The sequence below is a fragment of the Cyanistes caeruleus genome, chromosome 1 (assembly GCF_971803275.1).
Source record: "Cyanistes caeruleus chromosome 1, bCyaCae1.hap1.1, whole genome shotgun sequence".
Classification (NCBI taxonomy): domain Eukaryota; kingdom Metazoa; phylum Chordata; class Aves; order Passeriformes; family Paridae; genus Cyanistes; species Cyanistes caeruleus.
This window is the reverse complement of record NC_141701.1, coordinates 71,759,628-71,781,426: the sequence shown is the minus strand read 5'-3', so window position 1 is coordinate 71,781,426 and position 21,799 is coordinate 71,759,628. Positions and strand designations below refer to the sequence as shown.

At 35.4% G+C, this 21,799-nt stretch overlaps 1 protein-coding gene across 5 annotated transcripts in view; it reads right to left on the bottom strand.

The window, feature by feature from the left end:
• ADCY2 (adenylate cyclase 2) overlaps positions 1–21,799 on the bottom strand; it is a 294,388-nt gene that overhangs the window by 30,010 nt on the left and 242,579 nt on the right. For all 5 annotated transcript variants that reach the window (XM_086900724.1, XM_086900890.1, XM_086900803.1 and 2 more), the window contains 2 exons: positions 16,532–16,616; positions 5,127–5,264 (listed from right to left, as the gene is read on the bottom strand). In XM_086900724.1, the coding sequence (XP_086756850.1) occupies positions 5,127–5,264; positions 16,532–16,616 (223 nt within the window). The remainder of the gene's footprint in view (positions 1–5,126; positions 5,265–16,531; positions 16,617–21,799) is intronic.

Here is a 21,799-nt window from a genome sequence, read left to right as displayed (position 1 = left end):
AAAAGGGGAAAAAAAAGGATATGAAAGCGTTGTCACCTGCCATGAGCAGGTGACACTACTTATTTCTGAATGATGTGTTTGCACTTGTCTTTCTTGTCTCTCATCAGTTATCTATATCTGCTGTCATGCTTTGAAGATACATATTATTCTTCAACATAGTATTTTTTGTAAGAGTAGGTTCAGTCCTACTAAGCAGTCACACCTACTCAAATGACTCAAATGAAAGCAGTATTTTTTATGAATACCAATGTTTGCCAGGGAACATCTAAGCATGCTACCATTACGTTCTTATTTTAACTTCATATATTCTAACATTTTTTTTTTCTTGTGTTCACATGATCTGCAATCCTCAGTTGTGAGTTTTCTGCCTCACATAATGAAAATACCTGCTTTCAATAGGAGCCATGTGCTGATAGACCCTCCCCTCAAAACATGGGATAAGAAAATTAGTGCATCTCTCGTCTGAAAACAGCAACATAATACACTAGTTTAGATTTCACTAGAAAAGAAGCCATCTTTCTCACTGCGGTATGAAAGTACTTGGATGTAGAATGCATATCACAGCTTCCTTTGAAAAATGCCAGTTGGTCTGGCAGTTGAGTCAGGACTTTTATTCCCAGATCCTCAAAAGAATGCCCCAAGGATAGTGTAAAGAATCCCAGATTCTGGTATCATTCCCTCTCTTCCCAGGCTTAAAAGGAAGGATTTAAGGACAGCCTGAAATGATAAGTTCCTACCAAGACTATTATGCACTTTTACCATATAAAGGTGATACTGAGATATTGGCAAGTTGTAAAAGGACAATGAAAATCCAGAGAGTACTGAAATGCATTTAGCCGAATTTTTAGAGCATTTTGCCTCAGGGTTTGTACAAGGCCTCTTAACATCACAGTGCTCATGCATCTGTTATTTGGTGTCTTGCGGCATATCTCTTGTTAAAAGTCAAATGGACCAAATTAAAATTGCTCAATAATTTCTTTTTTATGACATTTGTGTGCCAAGTGAAAACGCTTAACTATCTTTATACCACCATGTATTCAATTCCTAGCCCCCTGTAGATGCAATATGTAGTGGCAAGTCACTGTCTTGCTCAAAGCTCCCACCAACAGGGGAGGTGAGGAACCTACTGGCCCTCTACCGACTCAGACAGCATGATTTTTGTATTTGACAAATATGGAGAGATGCTCACTTATAAAGGCAGTGACAACATGACTCTATCTCTTCCCACACCCTTGAAAGAAACCAGAACTGCTGTAAACATTATTTCAGAGCAGTGTCTCACCTGCTAGCGCATCTCTGCAAGTCTAGTGTACCTAGATTGATACTGATTTTTTTCAAGTTCCTTAAATCCTGTCTATAATCTAGAATAGATTTGTGACTGGGACCTGTGAGTACCACTTAAATGAAATTACTTCAGCTGTGCTTTCTCTTTCCAAACTCGAGGCCAGGTCAACCTCTAGGCTGTGTCTATTCTTCTTGAAAGACATGCATTAGGCACCATCCGAAACAAAGGGTCTTCAATATACCAGGCACTGTGGGATTGTATAATTAGAGTGTATCTGCCAAAGAGCTTGACGATTAGAAAAACAAGGTCAGCAACAGTCAGCTGCACTAAAAGGAACGTATATTAAAGAAACCAACTTTCCACTATGAGAATGAAAGCAGGTTTGATTATTTGTCATTATTTGAACATAGGATATAATTCATGACTTAGAAGAGGCTAATGATTGCATCATTTAAGGCTGCTTGTGCTCACAGATGTACATTAACCAATGGAGCAAAAATAATCAAACCTCTTTCAGTATTCACATTCCTAAACATGTGTTCTTTAGGAGGAGACAGCCCAGTTGCCAAAATTCACTGGATGAAAAGACAGGAAAGCAAGTAATATCTACAAAATGGCTACAGAGATTATCAGAGGGCAGGACTACCTCTCCAGTGAAGACAAGCTGAGAGAGCTGGGGTTGTTCTGCCTGGAGAAGAGAAGGCTCCAGGGAGACTTTAGAGCACCTTCCAGTACCTGGAGGGCCTATAAGTAAGATGGGGACAAACTTTGTAGCAGGGTCTGTCATGGTAGGACAAGGGGTTATGGTTTTAAACTAAAACTGAGTGAATTCAGATTAGATATAAGGAAACATTTTTTCTATCATGAGAGTGGTGAGGCACTAGAACAGATTTCTCAGGGAGGTTGTGGGTACCCCATTCTTGGAAACACTCCAAGTCAGGTTAGTCAAGGCTCTGTGAAACCTGATTTAGCTGAAGATGTTCCTGACCATGGCAGTGAGGAGTTGAACTGAGTGACCTGTTAAGATTCTTTTTAACCCAAACTATCCTATGATTCTAAGATCCTGAATCCTAAAGCTGGTAGTTAGAGTAGTCAAGAGTATGACAGTACAACTCTGAGATTTTCCTGTGCCATGTGTTTGAAGAAGAAGTCACTGAAATCAAGAGCTGTTGCAGGACTCTTTTATCATGCTGTATTCTTTGAGATCACATTAATCCCAGAGGATGGTGAGGCACAATCATTTAATGTATTGCATACAGTCATTCATTCAGCTTCCAAGTATTGACCCTTTGCAGTCATGCACTCCTACAGTCACTCTGGGCCACCTGGATTGCTCCATGCAGGATACTTTCTTGATCAGTTTAAAGCAGGTCAGCCTGACAAAAAACCAGCTTTCCTCAGCCACTCATAGATGTCCTACTGTCTATATAGCTCTATATCTAATGCTTACCCTCTCCTTTCAGCTCAGAACTATTTGATACTTAAGTGACATTAGTTGATTTTTAACTTCCCTTTGCTGATCAGGACTACATATGTCTCAAACCTGAACAAGAGATTTACACATCTGTTGAAACAGCTAATTTCAAATAAAATTGCACCCCTTGACTATGAAGACTGAGTTTTATTTGACATTTTGGTCTTAATGATGATTTATTAGGTGTGGCATGGTTAGATACTTTTTATCTCCATTAAATCTTAATGGCTACATTTTGCCTTTTTCTACTGAAATGGTTCATGGAAGTAAATGCAGTTAGTGGACTCTACTATTAAATACATGTTGCTTGGAGATACAATAATGATACTTCAGAGTCTCTCCCACAATTTGCTAATGCAAATTTCACAATCACATTTAAAGTCATTTTTGCTAGTCAAACTATTAATGTTTGGTTTCAAGATGGGAACTGTACTTAAAATTATCATCTCATGAATATCATGGAACATGATTATTTGTAACACTGTAAAATTGCTGATAAGGTACTAAGACTTTAAAATACAGCCTATTAGGTTTTACTATAACATTCAGTCCACATAAAATTGGACATGAGCCAATAAAATTAAAGCCTTTTCCTAAAAATTAGGTACTGAAAAACTCCTTATATTTTGATAAAATGCCTTTTACTACTTGAAGGCCAAATTTGAAGTGGGCTGTACACACTAATAGAACTTTAGTTTAAGCAAAAAGCAGTTTATGACCATATCTCCTTTTAAATTTTTTAACTTAATAACCATATGCATGAAGTCTAACTCAATGTATACTTTAAACCCAAGTAGGTTCTTTCTTTTCTTCTGATATATTTACAGAGTTCAAAATAAGAGAAAATCTAGCCTGATCTTAATTTTACAAGTTACTAAATCTCTGAGGTTTATGCTGTTGAGCCATAACTCTCATGGCTAAAGGTTATAGTTCAAAAAGGCATAGAATCTTCAGCTAATGGAGAATCAACAGCTTTTCAGAATAATTGCTTCAATTGCTGACTGCTTTCACTGATGAAAAGTCAGTTTATATTCTCATTTTTAACCACTGCTTTTTTGAGTTTCTCCTCTCCCAGCCTTACACACTAAATTCACTTAGGTGAATTTTAGATTTTGGAAATGGAATTGGTTTTGTTTTTCTCTGCTCTCCTTCAAAAAAAGTAGAAAAACAAAAAACAGAAAACCAACATTAGCAAGACTAGAAAAAATTAACAATAAAATTGGAGAGAACACTACCAGAAATTTCAAGTGTTCACATTTAAAAGCCTATATTATATTATTTGGACAAGTTTAGTACTTAGTGTAACAAATGATTGACTAAGGTCCCCTGAAATGCAGGAAAACAAAATAAAACAGTCTAGGTATTATCAATCTCTAAGACCTTTATGAATCCTAAGTAGCAAAATACCAGCACTTCAAGGAAACATTAGAGTTGCAATTTCAAAAGCACTGAAATGTGACTCTCACTCACTTGAAACATGAATAATATGTATGCATTGATATTGTGATGAAAACATTGCCTGAATAAATGTTAGAGTTCCCACTTTGCAGCTACAGAACTGAACTGGAATACTTTCACAGGTTTATGAACAGAACACGCCTTAGCCAACAGGACAAAACAAAAGAAGACTTTTGATTCTGTGTACTGTTCATCCCATTAGACAACAGACCCTTCAGACTAAATGAGATTCATGCTTTAGGCAAACTAATGACAGATTTACTCTATAATTGCTATAGTTGCAAAAGAATAGTAAAATTATATGGATTTTCTCTGTTAGGAGAGAAAAGAATCAGTTGAAATGACTTAAGTAGATGTAAGCCCTAACAAATTTGTAGATCAGTTCTTTTGAAGTTTTGACATAACTGAATTTTTTTCTTATTTTGAAAAAAGACAAGCATGTAAAATCAATAATGTATACATTATGATCATTTTGGAGTCAGCAGAAGAGCATCACAGACCTGAATAAAACTTAGCTTGTTTCACACAAAGTCTTCCACAAATCCCATGAGGAGATACTTCATTCTTTCAGCAATGCTGTTTTTCTAAGAGATGCATATATGACTATGGGACTTGTGCAATTCAAATCTGGGATTAAATTGCTTTCTGTTCATTATAAAAAATATTTTTCTTTAACAAATTTAGCCAGGGCCTGAGGTTTTATTGAGCATCCTGTTTGCAGAGGTCTCAATTACACAGTATGTTTTCTTTCACTCTGCTTTACATTTCTGCCTCTGGCAATTGTTATCACATAGGTTCCTGGCATAGCAATGGGCCATAAATTTAACATCTAAAAAAACACTAAATAACAGCAACAGCAAATCTTAAACGGACAAAAAATCAGAAAAAAATTACCCCATTTTCTCTTACCATGTTGAATACAGCCATGGTTAATATTATAGCAGTGGTTGTCAATGTGAGAGTGATCCTTGGCCAAGGACGGTTTGCAATTATTCCAGATGATTTTAGGATCCACAACAACAAAGCTGATGCTTTTTTGCTACATCGCTAAGTGCAAACAGTTTGAAAAAAAAGACAAGAAAAAGATCTTTAGTATATTTAATTACTATAAACAAGGGTAGAATCAAGATATCTCAATACTGAGGACAACATTAATCTTGCAGCATTGTATAGAATTACTTAACTATTATAATCTTATGAGAATTACAAATAATGATTAAATATGAAAATAATGAAAAAATATTTAAAATATCTCCCATAATATCACTTCAATTAAATAATTATAATTTGCAAGTACCTCACTAAACATTCAATACATACTACTAATAATAGCAAAATACAGAGCTGGCAGCAGTGTCATTACCTTTAACATCAGCAAAACCCTTGAAAATGAACTGACCTACCTTGACTGAGTTGAAAGAGTCATGTTTAGTAGCCTCTGGAAACTTCAAAATGTAAATAATGACTCTGCAAAGACTTTGACACAGAAAAAAGGCTAAATTTATCCCTGTCAGCCCACAAAACAGGAGAGTTTCCAGGCTTTTCTTTCTTTCTTTTTTTTTTTTTTTTTTTTTGAGTCTTGTTTGATAATTCATTTTAAATGGAAAATAACTCAGCAAAGCAAATCAAGATTCCCTAAAACTATCTAGAAGGCAAAAAAGCATTTCATAGGAAATTAGATGTAAAATTTGGCACAAAAAGTATTTAGTGAATAGAAAAAATTTCTTATATAGTGGCAAAAATTAACAATAAAAAACTTTGACTCATTTTATCTACTCTAAGAAAATATTGCAAAGTCTCCATTCATATACGCATAGTGCCTAGAGGCACAAGAGGCTCACAGAGAATAAACAACCATTTGTGACACATTCAATAAACATGAATTTTCCCAAAACTTTAGCAATGAAGAGATAAGGTTGCCAAAGCATTTTGTGCCCTTTCCAAATGTCAAATTCAGTTTGATGGAGATCTCTGTAAAAAAGGCAAAGAAAATTTAAGGAACATGACAATCCCATAAAAAATTTTTTTTTTTTCAATGTGTTTTCTCTATTTACTTATATTATCTGAGATGGCTTTACATATGGTTTTCACCCTTGCTCCAGCCATCAGCAGAGATACAAGCTCAGGAAGTCCCAAAAATAAGAACTCAACCATGAAATACTGCCAAACATAGGACTTAATTTACACCTTTGGTGTATTTGTTCAGGTTTAATAGCTATGGCACATTATGCTAAATCATACCACTGCCCTACACATGGGATGCATCTTCCATGAAGGTCTTTATCATACTTCACGTAAGTATTTTGCTCCTAATTATACATTATTTGGACAAATCCACTGTCTAAGCAGAGCTTTTTAAAAATGCTTTTATGACAGGAAGTTTCGCATATTGAATTGAATAGATTCTGAATTCAGTTTCAGGAAAGTCAAAACAATCACTGAAATCTTAAGGATGGACAAAGAAAGGAGAAAATATGGGCAGTTTTATACACATATTACTCCTCCCGCATAGTAAAAACCCACACAAAAACATAAACACAAAGGACCTGCATTTTTGAACAGAAAATTCCATCTCAAAAGCCTTTTTGAACTCCCCAACCTTGTTCTTCACTCTTAAGTACACAGCAAATTTCAAGATAATCTGAATCCACATGTAGATTTTACAGAACTTTTGTCATCCCTCCCACTTCAGTACAGTAAAAAGCACAAAGTATTGATTGCTGCTGTCGTTACAGAGAAGTGTTCTGATGGATGCAGGGAATGGATCTGTGTGAAAATGAATCATTCAGTTATCTGTCTAGTCTGCCTAAAACTCTGTGAGTCACGGAGCATGGACTTATGGCCAAATAAAACAGTCATGAAATCATGCCCTAATTACTCTACCTTTATTATAGTTCACATGGAGCTTTACTACAATTGAACCTATATTGTTCTGTGATTTTCTTGGAAATTCAAAAGCAGCTGCATAAGTTTAAGTTGCATTAGACACAAAAAAATTGACAAGTACACTGAGAAAGTACCAAGAATATAAAATAGCTAAGAAGTTTCATATATATATATTTATATATAAAATACATATGTATGTATGTATGTATGTATATGTATATGTATATGTATATGTATATGTATATGTATAGCTGTACATTGTGTTCTTTCTGAATTACATTACAGGGAAATATACTGTTCAAGGAAAGTCTTTAGGACTAGAAATTCCAAGAAAATAAGCTAATGATGGAAATAAATCATCTGATCTAAACAAGATATAATTTATTATGAATTTTACAGGGTTTATGTTATCCAATGAGAGGTTAATCAAATCAAATACAAAGACCGGTGATGATCAAAAGGGTAATGACAGTTGATGAGTAACTGAAGTCACTGAATTTTCTGCTTCTAAGATGACTGAAAGTGGTTGCTGCAGTTATGATTTCATAGGGAAACCTACCAAGAAGCTTCAGTGAAAAGTCTTCCTTTCCACGATGCCCTGAAAAAGGGTGATTCCTACCTAAAAGGGTAGTAGGCTGGTACAGGACAGTTAATTTTGCTAGATGGAAGAAAGGAACTTGGAATTGTGTAAAACATTATGGTATATCTTAAGGGCTTTGTGTATGTGCAAAACATATATGGCATTTAGGGGATGGGCCACAGGAAAGGAAAGGAAGGCATAAATATGGAGAGCTGTATAAATATAGGTAGATGGTGGCAAGAAGGGAAGAAAGGAAATGGATGCAGGTGAACATTTTTCTAAATGAATCTATTGTATATTGTTATTAAATTCTATCTCTAACCATCTTTTGTGTAAGTGTGGTCCTTATTCTCATTCTGCATGTGTGTGAATGGTAGCAGACTTCAGGCTAACTTCATGCTGGACTAGACGGCAAGGGGCATGGGATGGGTGCCAGGCACTGGAAAGAGATCACATAGGTGAGGCAACTGAGGGCTGGGTGTCAGTAGCTGAACTGTCTCAGACCAGTCCCTGCAGAAACCCACAGGGTGTGAGGGGGAGTGTGCGTGTAACCATAAAGACCACTCAAACAGAACTGATTGGAAAGTATGAGATCTACATTTGGAATGACTCAAGGTTTAAGCTAGTCACTTTGTAAAGGGGGCAGAGCCTGGGTATGGATATTGTATTGACTAAAATTTCACATGCCAGACATATGAGTGAAACTGGGCCAGTACAGTCAGGAGGTGTATATTCCATCAATCCCAATCCTTCAAAAAGAAGGAATTAAATGATCAGTGTTGATCATGTTTACGTGAGTGCTGCTTATTGTTATGTAGGTGCTGCAAGAGAGCTATTCTGTCCATGGATCTATGTGATTGGTCCTCTGGGTATGGTATATGCCCATTTTCCTATTGGGAATACATGCTCAACCTCATGACAGGTTGCACCTTGGACTTCATTAGGAGTGGGACAGGAGGATCCCCTCCCTGGGTTTTAAATTCCATCAAATTCTGCTTCACTGGGTCAGAAAGGAGCACTTCCCAGCTCCTGAACTCCGCTGGACCCAACAAGCTCTAGCAGCCCTTACTTTCAATTTCAAAACTTTAAAAACCACAGCTCAGTAAAAAATGCAAAACAATGTTGCAAAAAAAGGTCCTTTCATATTTTACTAGTGCTACACAATGTAAAAGGAATTTTCTCTACTCATATGAACAATTTGCATTATCTTAATTTTATATAAATTAACTTTCACATAGAAAAATCTCTGTTGAACCTCAGTATTTAATACAAGAATATCAGCATCAAATTATGGTGACTTTTCAAACTTTTCTACTTTAACATCAATGCTTCCAGTTGCTAAATTTGAACTTTATTCATATGTGAAAGTAATCATTGAAAAAAATTACAGTGTAGAATTCCTGAGACTACTTATTACTTATGTCCATATTGGAAACAGCATGTATTGCTGAGAACTCCCCTTATTTCAAAATACCTGGAAAACAGGTATAGACTTATGTAACTTCTCTACTAAAGTTCCTTGCAATAATTCCAATTTTTCTATGCTTACTAGATTTTTGAACAATATCACCTGACCTTGCTAATATATTTTAACAAGAAGGAACTCAATGGACTGTTTTCTACATTTCTTTCAAAAAATATTTCCTGTTACCATTAAGGAAAAAAAAAAAAAAAGAAGAGTAATTTTATCACTTAAAAAAGGTCTGGAGAACAACATAAATTTCAGGAAACAATATATAATTCAGACAATGTGATTAATCAATAAAGAGATTTTATTATTTCCATTGCTTTTGCTAAAATTACAAGACACTGCTGGCTCTAACCAGAAGAACAATGTCAGTGATGTTAAGAGTGCAACTTTTAAAATGGAGTTCAAGATAATTATTTCCACTTGTCAAACAGAAGCACAGCAAAGTGATGTATTTTTTACCTGGATTTTTCATGCACAGCTCTGAATTCTGGAGGGGAAAGACCCCTATTTATTTGGTATATCTGCCATCCCCACCTTATTTGTTAAGCCACTGAGGGTCCTGAAAGGAAAACTTGTGACAAAACCCTAAAAATCTCTAAGTCATTAAGTGGATATTCTTTGAAAACATGAAAGAATACATTCTTGAATAATAATTCCCTGTGGAAATAACAGATTTGCTGAACTTCATTTCACTTTTGAGCAGTCCAGATCCTGTCAATATATAGTACAACTGCAGCAGTTCAGTACAGCTGAAAATCTGGGAAATCCCTGGAAGCAGAACTGGAGGGGTGGGGTGTAATCATTAAACCACTCTCAAAAGCAGATTTATGCAGGTTTATTTTGCTAATTCCATCATACGTTTTTTGTTGTAAATGTTATATCTCCTTTGCAATTTTATAAATAAAATGGAGAATGAGATTAAAGAATCAGTTCGTGAAAGCATCTAAGTAGGATAAGACATCAGATCTCAGTAGCATTAAAGTATTACAGTGTTTATTCTAAGTAGAGCTTGCAGAATGTGGTTCAGTGTTTATCATTTACTAGAAATAATATGTATTTGTAGTATGAGAGGTGACTAATGTATTACATTTTCATCTGAACATCTTAAACTTGATATGACAGCACAGCATGATAATGAGTAATAAGTTATTTTGAATATTCAGGACATTAAAATATATCCTTGTGTTGTCTTTACATACACAAAAATCTACTTCAGCATTTTAATAAGATGAATTCTGTGTTTCTGAGTGGGAACAAGGAACTGGTGTGAGGATTAATTGTGATAGCTATGTTGTAGATGAAAGACAGTGTTTCAAGAGCTGTCACACTTTTCCTTCACATGCTAGTTGAGTATGGAACATCTTCACTGAAAACTTCTTATTTACAGAAAGCCAGTGAATCACATTTTCTATAGTTCTATTGTTGTTATTTTCATTTTGCATTCAAATGCAACTAGGTATTTTACCAATTCTGATGCTTCAGAGAATGCAGTCAAGAGAAACAAATGAGCTTTTTTTGCATGCTCATTTTCACTCAGAGTTGAAGAAGACACCAAAGTTCAAGCCCAAAGAACTTGCTGACAGCAATTACACTGACCTAAGCTTGGAGAAGGGGAATTTTGCTATGCAGACACAAGCTTTTACTTTACATACTTATTAATGCTCTTAATCTTGAGAAAAAGGACCAAAGTACTTCTAAAATGAGTACTGCAACATTAAGCTTTTGAATTACACAGTGACACCTGTAAATCTAAGCCAAGAATTTTGATGTTGTGTTGTGCCGCAACCAAGTCATGTCCAGGGAAGGTGCAGCCACCGGTGACCAATGTGGGAAATCAAAGAGACGAGTCTCTGGTTAAACTCGGGAATCCATTTATTAGGGCATCATTAACACAGGATTTAACTGAGCATAAACCAGGGATGAAGAACTCTGAATAAAGGCAGGGTGGTGGGTTTTATGGGGTAGAGCAAGGATGGAGTTTATGATGGAGTTTGCTGGGTCCAACAGGGACACAGCAAAGGAGAAGTCCCAGGGGCACAAACCAATAGGGGCACAAACCAATAGGGGCACAACAGGAGGGGCCACCAAAATAAATGCAGCATACACCAGCAACACAAGAAGGGTATCCCCAGTTGACACTTTACAAGTGAACAACTCCCCCTGAGTCCACAGGGCACATCCCCCAAGGCAGAGGGGCAGAGTCCACTCCTCCCAGGACTCAAAGCCATGCCCCCACCCCAACACCACCCATGTTGGGCCGCCCATCCAAAATCAAATCCCCATCACTTTGGGCAGTGGTACTCCACATTTTGAATCATAAAAAATGCATCTAGGTGAAAAGTCTACTCAATTTCTACTTCATGCAACCGGCTGGACAAAATCTAGAATTCTGAATAAAGAAATAACAGCAAAAATTAAAGTCAGCATCACATTTTTAATTTCACCATACTTTGAAGTGTTAAATATCCTTTACAACAGGTCACGTTAAAATGGCCACGTGGGTCACTTCAGCTGTGACATTCAAAGTAAAAGAACATCAGTGACCTGCAGAAATATGCCTTTAGACAGTCAGAGTTCAGTCCTGGAACTTCCTGTACTGCTTTCCTCACTCAAAAAAAATGTACAATCACTGTGTTATATGGTATTTTAAGTTAAGATGTTCTCAGTCCTTATCTTCAAGGTTTTCCTTTTTCTCAGAAAATATTTAAAGAGCCACTAGTTTTGCAAAGAATCAAACTTGAATGACAGACATTTTAAGGACAATGCTCAGGGCACTGAACTAGAGGAAGGATTTCCAAATGCTACATTCTACATTGGCCATGTCTCAATCTCCAAGTGAGATTGTAACATCCAAAAACTGTCTCACACAACTGGAGCTCTGATCTGTGCCCATATTTCGGTACTAGCACATCATGGGTATCAGCTCTCAGGTAACACATGTACAGACCATTGAAAACAATCTGAGTGCTCTCTGTTTTCCTGCTTTTATAATAACTGTAGGAAAAATTGTTTGCACGCTAGCAAGCAAACTTGGGTATCTATTTGAAATTAACTAGCAATCTCCTAGTGGGCAAAGACACTAAAGGGCAGCATTGCTGGATTTAAAAAGTTATTAAAAAAGAATTTTTTGACAAAGCAGACATAAAGAATGGGGTTTTCACCAAGTTAGGAAATTCTTCAGCTGGCTTCAATCATGTAACTAATGTTGTAAACATGTAACTCAAGAAGCTGAATAAGAAGGATTTTTGTTACTGAAATCAATACACTTACAACAATTCCTGAAATCTGAACATGGTACTTAACTAAGTGGTGATGGATTTGCTGTTGTAGTGCCTCTGCTAGAGACTCTTCAGGATGACTTTTAGCACTGATGACCCTCTTTCATGGACCCTGTTGTAGGTGCCAAAGTGTCTCTTTAGGTACTCCTTGTCTAAACATCCCTGTTTTAATCTTCATTTACAGGCAAAGCCTTACATCTGAAGAAACTAAAGGGCCTAGATCTTTCATCTGTATCTGCATTTAAAAGACACTCATATCAAAGGTAAAATTCCAGACTGAAAATATTTTCCAAGTAGTGCTCATATTGATATTCCTTTCCTTACAGAGTTTTAAAATATCTTATGGGTGCACAGTCATTATGATTTTACCTAAATGTCAATTGCTTTAGTGTAAAATACAGCCCCCTGCAAAAAAAGGTAAAGATTGTGTATCACTCTTTATACAATGATGTGGTGTAAATAATGTGCTCTCTTCTAGCAGGGACAGGGCTCATGTACTGGTGGCTCTTTGTCAAACACTTCAGTTACCTCAAATCAGAACATCTTTCTCAACTTTGAAGCCAGTTATTTCTGCTGTTTGTTTTGCTGGCATTATGTTCTGCATAATCCATGATTCAATTTGAATCATGATTTTTGAAGGGTTAAGATTTGGTTAAGGGTTAGAAGCAATTTATAGTGATCAAGATATAAGTCAGATAAACAAATGGTAAGTAAATGATAAGGGACGCAACAAGGTCAGGCTCTGGAAGTCTGTGACCTCTTTATTTGTGCTACTATGGTTTTGCATTGTTTGATGGAAAAATTCCTATTCTGTAGTGGCTGAATTATTGCTCCACCCCAGATTGAGCTGGATCATGCGACAGTGCTCCTAAACAGCAGAAGCAATTTATAAACTCATAGTGAAACAGTGAGTATAAATCTCTTCTTACAATATGGCAATTAAATTCCTTAAGAGCTACTAATTTTAGCATTACAGTCTCTGGATTGGTTTTTTTTATTTTGACAATGAAATGAAAATCATACAGAGATATTTGCTCAATGTTGTTTTTTCTGGGACTTACTCTGTGGTGGTTACCATGGAGCCATTTGTAACTAGTGAAGACTGAGAGTGCAAAGTGTCAAAAGTACTAAGACAAGCACATATAACACAGCAATAGGCAGGTGTCCTAAACTGAACTTAGATTTTGCTGTCTTTACTGGCATTTCAGGTCCCACACTGTACATCTCGTAACAGTCCTGTAAATATTTAACTGCTACTGCAAGTTTATGTACCAAGTTCTGGTGCTCAGATTGGTGGTGAGGCCTGACCCTGGCTGGGTACCTTGGGAACACCAGGGCAGGAAAGAGCCTGAAATGTTGGGCAGAGAGAGGAGGATGGAGCACAGAGAAAGAGAAGAAGGAACCCCAAGTTTGGAGGAGCAGACACTCCATGCTGGAGCATGCATGGGCATTGCAGCCCATAGAAGATCTGTGCTGGAGTAGGTGATGTTGCTGAAGGAACTATAGCCCATGGAGTCCTTAAAATTGAGCAGGGTGGAACTGTGAAACGAAGAAGCAGCAGAGAGAAATGTCTATGCACCAACCACTCTCCGCCCCTACTTGTACTGCTTGACAGGAGGTAGAGGACTCCCTAGAAGAGGAGTGAAGGTAAATTTTGGGATAGGGAGGAGTAATGGTGTATCTTTAGTGTTTGTTTTTGTTTCTTACTACACAAATCTAATTGGCAATAAATTAAATAAATTCTGCCCAAGTTCAGTCTGCATTTTCTATGAAACTAATTGGTCAGTAATCCCCCTGCCTTATCTGAGGCCATGAGCTTTCTCATCCTATTTTCCTACCCAATCCTTCTCAGTGAGGCAGAGTGAGTGAGCAGCTGGGTGAGTGTCTGGCCTGTAGCTAACTCACCACATTTCATCTGTCAGGGGCAGACAGACACAGAAAAAATCTTGGGGTTTTTGGTGCATTTTTAGAAGAGAGAGATTTGGTGAGTTAAAACTGTATTTGTGTGCAAGTGCATGTACACACAAGCAAATCCACATTTATTACATGCCTCCTACAAGAGAATCCAAAATGTACCTCTTTAGAAAAAGAAGTGTGAAAAAAACTACAAACAAGCCCAAACCAATTCAGCCTTATAAAGCTTAATTTCTGTAAACAGTGTCACTGTTGTGTGAAAACTCAGATACTGATATTAGTTTCTTTGAAATTTTAGACTTTTTCTTTTTAAAAGAAAACATTTACAGTGATAGGTCAGATAGTGCAATAAATATGCTACCAAAATATAACATAGGGTGTCACTGTGGTTAAAGCTGCAAAGCAATTCTTGGATTTTGACACAAAGGAAGAAAGCTTAGGGAGAGAACAAGGAAAAGGAAAACCTACTGCTTCTTTTGTTAGCTGCTTCTCATCTGTCACCTTAAGAACTACATCCATGCACAGGAAGGAAAGACAACACTGCATCAACTGTGGTCATAACTTTCTGAAGTCTTCTTAGCAGCATATTTTCTGTAGAGCAGCTGAACTCACAAAGACATGGATATAACTCCTCTTCAAGTTATTTAGATTAGAACATGACAACTGGAAAGTCATCAGAAATGCAGTGATAGGTCTCCATTTCTATTTACAGTATTTACAGTACTTGTGTGAATGCAAAAAGGCATTGAAAATAGGTGTTAGATAATATTCAAGTGGCACAACTCTACAACTCTGACTTGGGATATTGCTTAGCCATCCTGTTAAATGCAGAAAAATGTATTTGCATTCCTCCTAAGTAGCACTATAAATAAAAGCCCCAGGAGAATGCATGTGCCAGCATTTCTGGATACTATTTCATTAGCATCTCTTTTTCCTACAGGAAAAAGTTGGCTTTTCTTTGAAAGATTTTGATTTTAAATTTGCTTATTCAAGAGTAGTATTCTGACTTCATCATATTACTCTCAATTTACTGTCAATAACAAATAGCAATCAAGTATAACATCACATGAGAACAAATTTTTGCTGTTAATTAATAGCAATACCTCTAAGATCTCACTCAAACGATTAAAAATATTTAAGAATATCATTGCATTATATTTTGGATTAATTTCTGGGCAGTGGTAGCATCCCTAATTTATTGGAAATAGAACTGAAATGTACATTAACTAAATTTTCTTAAAAAAAATGTCCTGGTCAATTACAAGCCTCACAAGAGAAGAGAGAGAAATTATAAAAACCTACTTCCTCAATTTCCTTCTTTAACTACCTTGTCATACTGTTTTACTGCATACTGAAGTAATTGTCTTTCCCATGTGCTTTTTTTATAAATGATCTTTCAGTTATCTCTATGTGAGCTTATGCAAAGACAGAGGAAGAGAAGTGGGGATGCTATATTCAGATTGCATTCACTGTCTTACAAATCCTGAAACTCCTTATCCATATTACACATGGAGTTCTATGTTGGATCTATTTGAGAACTGAAAGGGGAACATGCTGAAAGGCTGAAAAGTTCACTCAAATATAGAATTAAATTCTCAAATGCAGTATAATATTACACACACTAATCGGTATTATAATAACACCTGGGCCACTCAATGACAAAACTGGATATTTACTAAAACATTTTTATATTTCAAACAAAACTGTTATGGTGAAATATTCTTTAAACTTAAATATTTTTTATTCTTTAAAGTGGTCATATACAATACTTAAATACACAGTTCTGCAAATTAAAGCAGTCATGAGTCACCTCCTGTAAGCACAGTAGCAAAAAAATTTGAAAAGGCAGTCCATAATACAATACATAAAAAATAAACAAAAAACATAAACAAATACAAAACATGAAACAATAATGAAAACCTCTCAGATGATCCAGCTTCATATGAGAAACAGAATATTAGTGTCAATACAGACAAACACTGCTTTGGCATTTTCTGCTTTTCATATGAATCAGGATATTTTACAGAAAACCAACATGGACAAAACAACATCCATAGAAGCCTAAGGATGCAAATCCTTTTTTCTTTAACTGGTACTCTGCAAAGGCAGAGTGACTTGGTAAACTCAGAATATGTTATTTGAAAGAAACCATCAACTGATGGATTAGATTTCCTTGAATACCTACCAAAAGCTGTCCAGTGAAACAGATAAACAAAATGAAGGAAAGCAAGAGAAATGCAACCCCAAATGAAATTCCAAGAATAGATGTTCTAGAAGAAAAGGAAAACAGGTATTAATTTCTTTGTTGCACATTTGTAACATGACATGTCTATAATACTGATGATATGAAAAATTACCATGTGAAAATTGCAATTTCCAAACATCAATACCATGGAAAACCAATTCCAACACTCACTGTTGTGACAGGCATTTCCCCTGCTATTTTCTCAATTCAGGAATGCTTGAATAAAATTACCTCTGACTTGCAAAGTTATTACCATGAGGAGCTAATTATTTCCACACATACAAACACAGAGTACATTAACAGAAGTAATGTTTTGTTTTGTTTTAACTTTAAGAAGCTTGTATTAAAGAGGATCCTTATTGCTTTACTTTTTTGTTTTGATTTTATAATAATATAGGAGCCTAATAGAAAATAAACTTGCTGGTGGTGTACATCCACCCCTAAAAGGCATAAAACTGCACAGGTCAGTGATGTCCATTTTCAGCATCTTTCAGCAGAAGCTGTGATATCAGCTGTGATGCTGGTCATCTTTACTTAATGGTAACATTCATCCTTTTCTTCCCTGTTATAAATAGGCAGGTCTAGCTAAAGTAGCATCCCTGGATACTCAGTAAACAGGGATTCAGTAACAATCTGTGCATTCATTCATTCATTCATTCATTCTTCAAATGTGGAAATCTCTCTATAGGAATACCACAGTTGAGAATAATTGCTTCTTCAGGCACCATGTGAGAGCTTCTCAGAACATTTGCCTAGGGAAAGATGCAGTGGAACCAAATTATGTTTAATGAATGCCAAGAGAGAACCAGAAGCTCTGGATCAACTGAGTTGTTTAAGCATGGGAGCTAGATGCAGTCATGAAGACCCTCACCGGGGTATCTGCTTTCAGGTTTAATCCCAGATCTGACACTTTTACAGAATTAAAAAAATATTTCTCAACTCATTTGAGCCACATCTTATTTTATCAGACATTATATGCCAGAAATATTAAGAAACATTTTGATCTATTTTAACAACAGTGTTATATAAAATATTTTCAGGAAAGAACAAAAAAGCATTAACATCACCAACCAATTTGATTCCATTAAAAGCATTTTGGAGAGTAATTGATGAGCTTCCCTGCCAGCCATTAAGAGAACTTGTTATATATTAAGTATTAATCATTGGATTTTGGACTGACGTGCACTGATGAAAAACAACAACTGGCAATTAATAGCATATATTAATAATGAAATAATATTTTAATTTATTAATAATGGTCATGTGAAGATCAATATTACTTATAAATACATGTTTTCCAAGATTTTCTCATTGAGACTGAGACAGTAAGCTGTACATCGAAGTATTACAACTAGTCACTACTTTTAGGAATTGAAAATCTCATAAGCAACAGAAGAGATGAAAGCAAAGAAAATAAGCAACTAGGAAACTAAAACCAAAGCATGCTAGAAAAGAAACAGGTTTATTTTTTATATATGCATAAACACTTCCAATCATATATGTCTCTCATTAACATCCAAGGAACCTTTCATACATTTCATATCATAACTACTCTTTTCCTGATATAAAGAACACAAAAAAGGGGCCTGCACACCTTAAAAAATGACTCAAGAATAGCCTTTTCAGTCAAGTTTGGAGTGCATCCTTTTAGAAGAAGAAATGAAGATTTTTATGAGAGAAACTGGAGAGCAAGGGAAATAAAATTAACATGGCACAAAGAGAGTTAATGCAAAGAGTACTTAATCTCCTGGGCAACAGGCAAGAACAAAAGGTCTTTGTAGCTGTTTCATATAATCAATGATGTTATTGAGGGAGCACAAGAATTACACAGCAAGGTGAACAGGATAAAGAGAAATAGACTGAGAGTAACAAAAAGTGGTATCTTAGAATCCAGATTTGGGTGGTGAAAGCAGAGAAAAAAACCCATAGTATTTTTTCTCCCCACACCCCATTCTTTCCTGGGAACAGCAGGACTTCTGTTTCACTTAAGCTAAGACAAAATAGCTTCATGTTGCTCCTAGAAGGAAAGAAGTGGTCTGAAAAAGCTTGAAGGGAAGTAAAATGCTAAAAATTAATTGCCTCCATAAACAAGTCTCAGCTGAAGCAATGACCATAGGAAAGCCATATGATTTAACTTTTGTCACTGATATACTACAAAACCAGTACAGGTCTTGACAGTAAACTAACCTTGTTTTTTGTTGTAGAGTTATCAAATGCATTGCATTGATAGGTTCAGGCAAAATATTTAGTCAGAGGAGCACCTGAAACTTGCATAAGCCAGGTTTTTACCTGCCTTTTCTATGCTTCAAGGAATGACCTCATTCTGCTCTGCTACAGTCCCCCACCAGAAACCCAAACAGGACAACCCTTGACCATAATATACTGAGAGAGACAGCTTAAAACTGAAGAAACAATATGAGATTTTCTCAAACTTCAGGTAGTTCCATGTCTGAAGAATTTATGATCGTACATAAACTTGCATTTTTCTGGTTTCATTAGGAAATATCTGCTTTGAACAATTAATTTTTATCAGTGGTACGAGATTGGAAAAAAATTATATTATGTGTATCTTGTTGGTAACTATTTAACTGAAAAACCAAAATTTATTGATGAAGATAGATACTGAAAAATGCAGAAAATAATTTGTTTTTTTCTACAATTTTGTAACTTTCAGGAAAATATGTGACTTTTGGAACACGTCCTTTAATGCAGAGAATTTCCTTAGCGTGTAGATAATTGTTATCCGTATTCTGAATGATATGACTGTAAATTCTCTTGAGGTGATAAAATCACAGTGAAGCCACTGCAACTAACAATTATACAATACAATGCTGAATTCAGACTTTTTTTAGTATCTAATAGTAACTATTTATTTCTTAAAGGAATTGATACTTTCACTAAGCCATCAAAAGATTCAATAGCTATGGAGACCGTTTCAATGTTAAAAAAATCAGTTCAGTTTTATAATTCCACTTGAATTATTGGTGTTTGTTTTAATACAGCAGAAAAATAGCCAGTAATGACGGTTTCCTCTCACTTATGCCATCTTATATATAACATGCCTGCTTTCAGACAAACTTTCTAAGTACTACCTTTCCTATGAAGAAATTCAGTTGTGCCTGATCAAAAATATTATGTGAAGGCCTCCTAACCCTGACTGTTAGTTTGGCATGACTCAGGACAAAAGGACACAGTTTCTTGAACACAACAGCCTCAGAGAGTGAAGACTTGGAAAGAATCCTAAATGAAAGCCTAAATACTATCCCTTCCCTTGAATACTATAAGAAGTATCTCCTGTTCAACAGAAATATACTTTTATCAATTCACCAGCGTACATTTCAAAAAATCAGCACTACCAATTCCATGTTAGTACCAATTCTGTTTGCTTAAATAAAGAGTGTAGGGTTGCTGAGAATTAATAGAGACACTTTTCTCACTTGGTAAACCAAGAATTCTAGAAAGCCACTGCAGGCCTGTTCCAAGGAAATTAATGATAAAGATTTGCTTTCATTTTAATGCCAATGAAGACCTATGCATCATCATACATTTCATCCCAAGATATTGTTTTTTTTGATTAAATTTATAATTACTGTTTTGTGTAAAGCTTATTATTAAAACACCACTTTACTGACCCCAAGAAAATGAAAATATTAATAAATTATTTCACCCTTGAAAAAAAAAGTCTTGTGATCTTGAAGATATTACTTAGTACCTGCAACTTGCTGTATGTTATCCATTATCAAATATCTATTTTTAAGTAGCAGGCTATGAGCCTGCACAGAAATCAATGATATTACACCTACTGCGAAACCAGATTAATGGAATAGTGAATCAATAAAACCCAGTGACAGATTTAGTTCATTTTCCTGTCTTCATTAGACCATCATTTAAAGACCATCTTGGAGAACTTTTGAAAGAAAACAAAAAAAGGGTAGATAGAATTTTAGTAGGAAATAACATTTGCAGCATCAGAGTATGTTCAATTTAAGTTGCATTTGTGATGATTACATACACTGGTGATTTTTCAACTTTTTTTGTTGTTGTTGTTTTTTAACTTGCAATGTTCCAATTTTTCCAGAAAATATGCAGGTGCTTGTATAATACCTTGCCTTTCTGTCTTCCATTTTTGCATCTATTAAAATAATACACAGACCATCTGATGCTGAATACCATTCATATTGGTAATACCTGATTTTACACTTTCGCTTTTACAATTATATATGCAGCTCTATAAAAGGATCATAAGACACTTAACATTTTGGTGATGAAAATGACAAAGCATTTATCAGTGTCTTTTGCTCTGATGTTAGAAATACCAGAAATACCAGCAAGTTGGAGGACATTTTCCTTAGTGGAATACAGCTCCCTAGAGTTCACTGATATTCTAATATATTTAAATGAGCTAAACAATTGGTTTAAGCAACATAGTATAGAACAAAATTAATATCTCACTACATGTAAGATAGATGATAAATCTAGTTTAATTTTCATGACTGAAGTCAAAACCAAAAAACAAATTCAAAAATCATACGGCTGGCTGGGAGTAGTTAGATCCACCTTTGGCTTTTGGGATGTGGCAAACCATGAATTTCCATGAATTATTTCTTTTACTTATCAAAATACAGTATGAGCTTGTAAAATAAAATTTGTCACGTGTCCTAATTTCGTATTTTTAATAATGCCCAAAGTCACACTCAACCATGTGCAATACACTGATGAATTCTTGGAAGTGTGTCCCTTGCTTTGTGCCTCCATTTTAGAAATTTTCTGGGAAACTGCTGCTGTAACATCTAAATAGAAGTCCATAAAACATTATACATGCTATACATCTGCAATATGGAAAGTCAATTTATAATGTCCTAACAGTTCCTTCTAGCTTTGAATTAAAATGTGAGTAAATACTACAGAACAAGACCAGTGACTCAGTTGTGGTTATAAATAATAATCCTGAAAGTACTCTACAGGAGTAAGGACTACAACTTAAGAATTACTATATGACAGGGAATATGAAGTGTTTGCTTTAGAAACAATTGCTATAAAACAAACACCAACTTTCCACTATATAAACAATCAAAACTTGATTGTTTAAACGTCAAAAAAGCAAAGTTTAATTTTAAGGAGTCAAATAAAACATCCTATATTGGACTTGTCTTCCAGTTTTCAGCCTTTCTAGAATAAGCACAGATAAAAATAATCTCATAATCTATA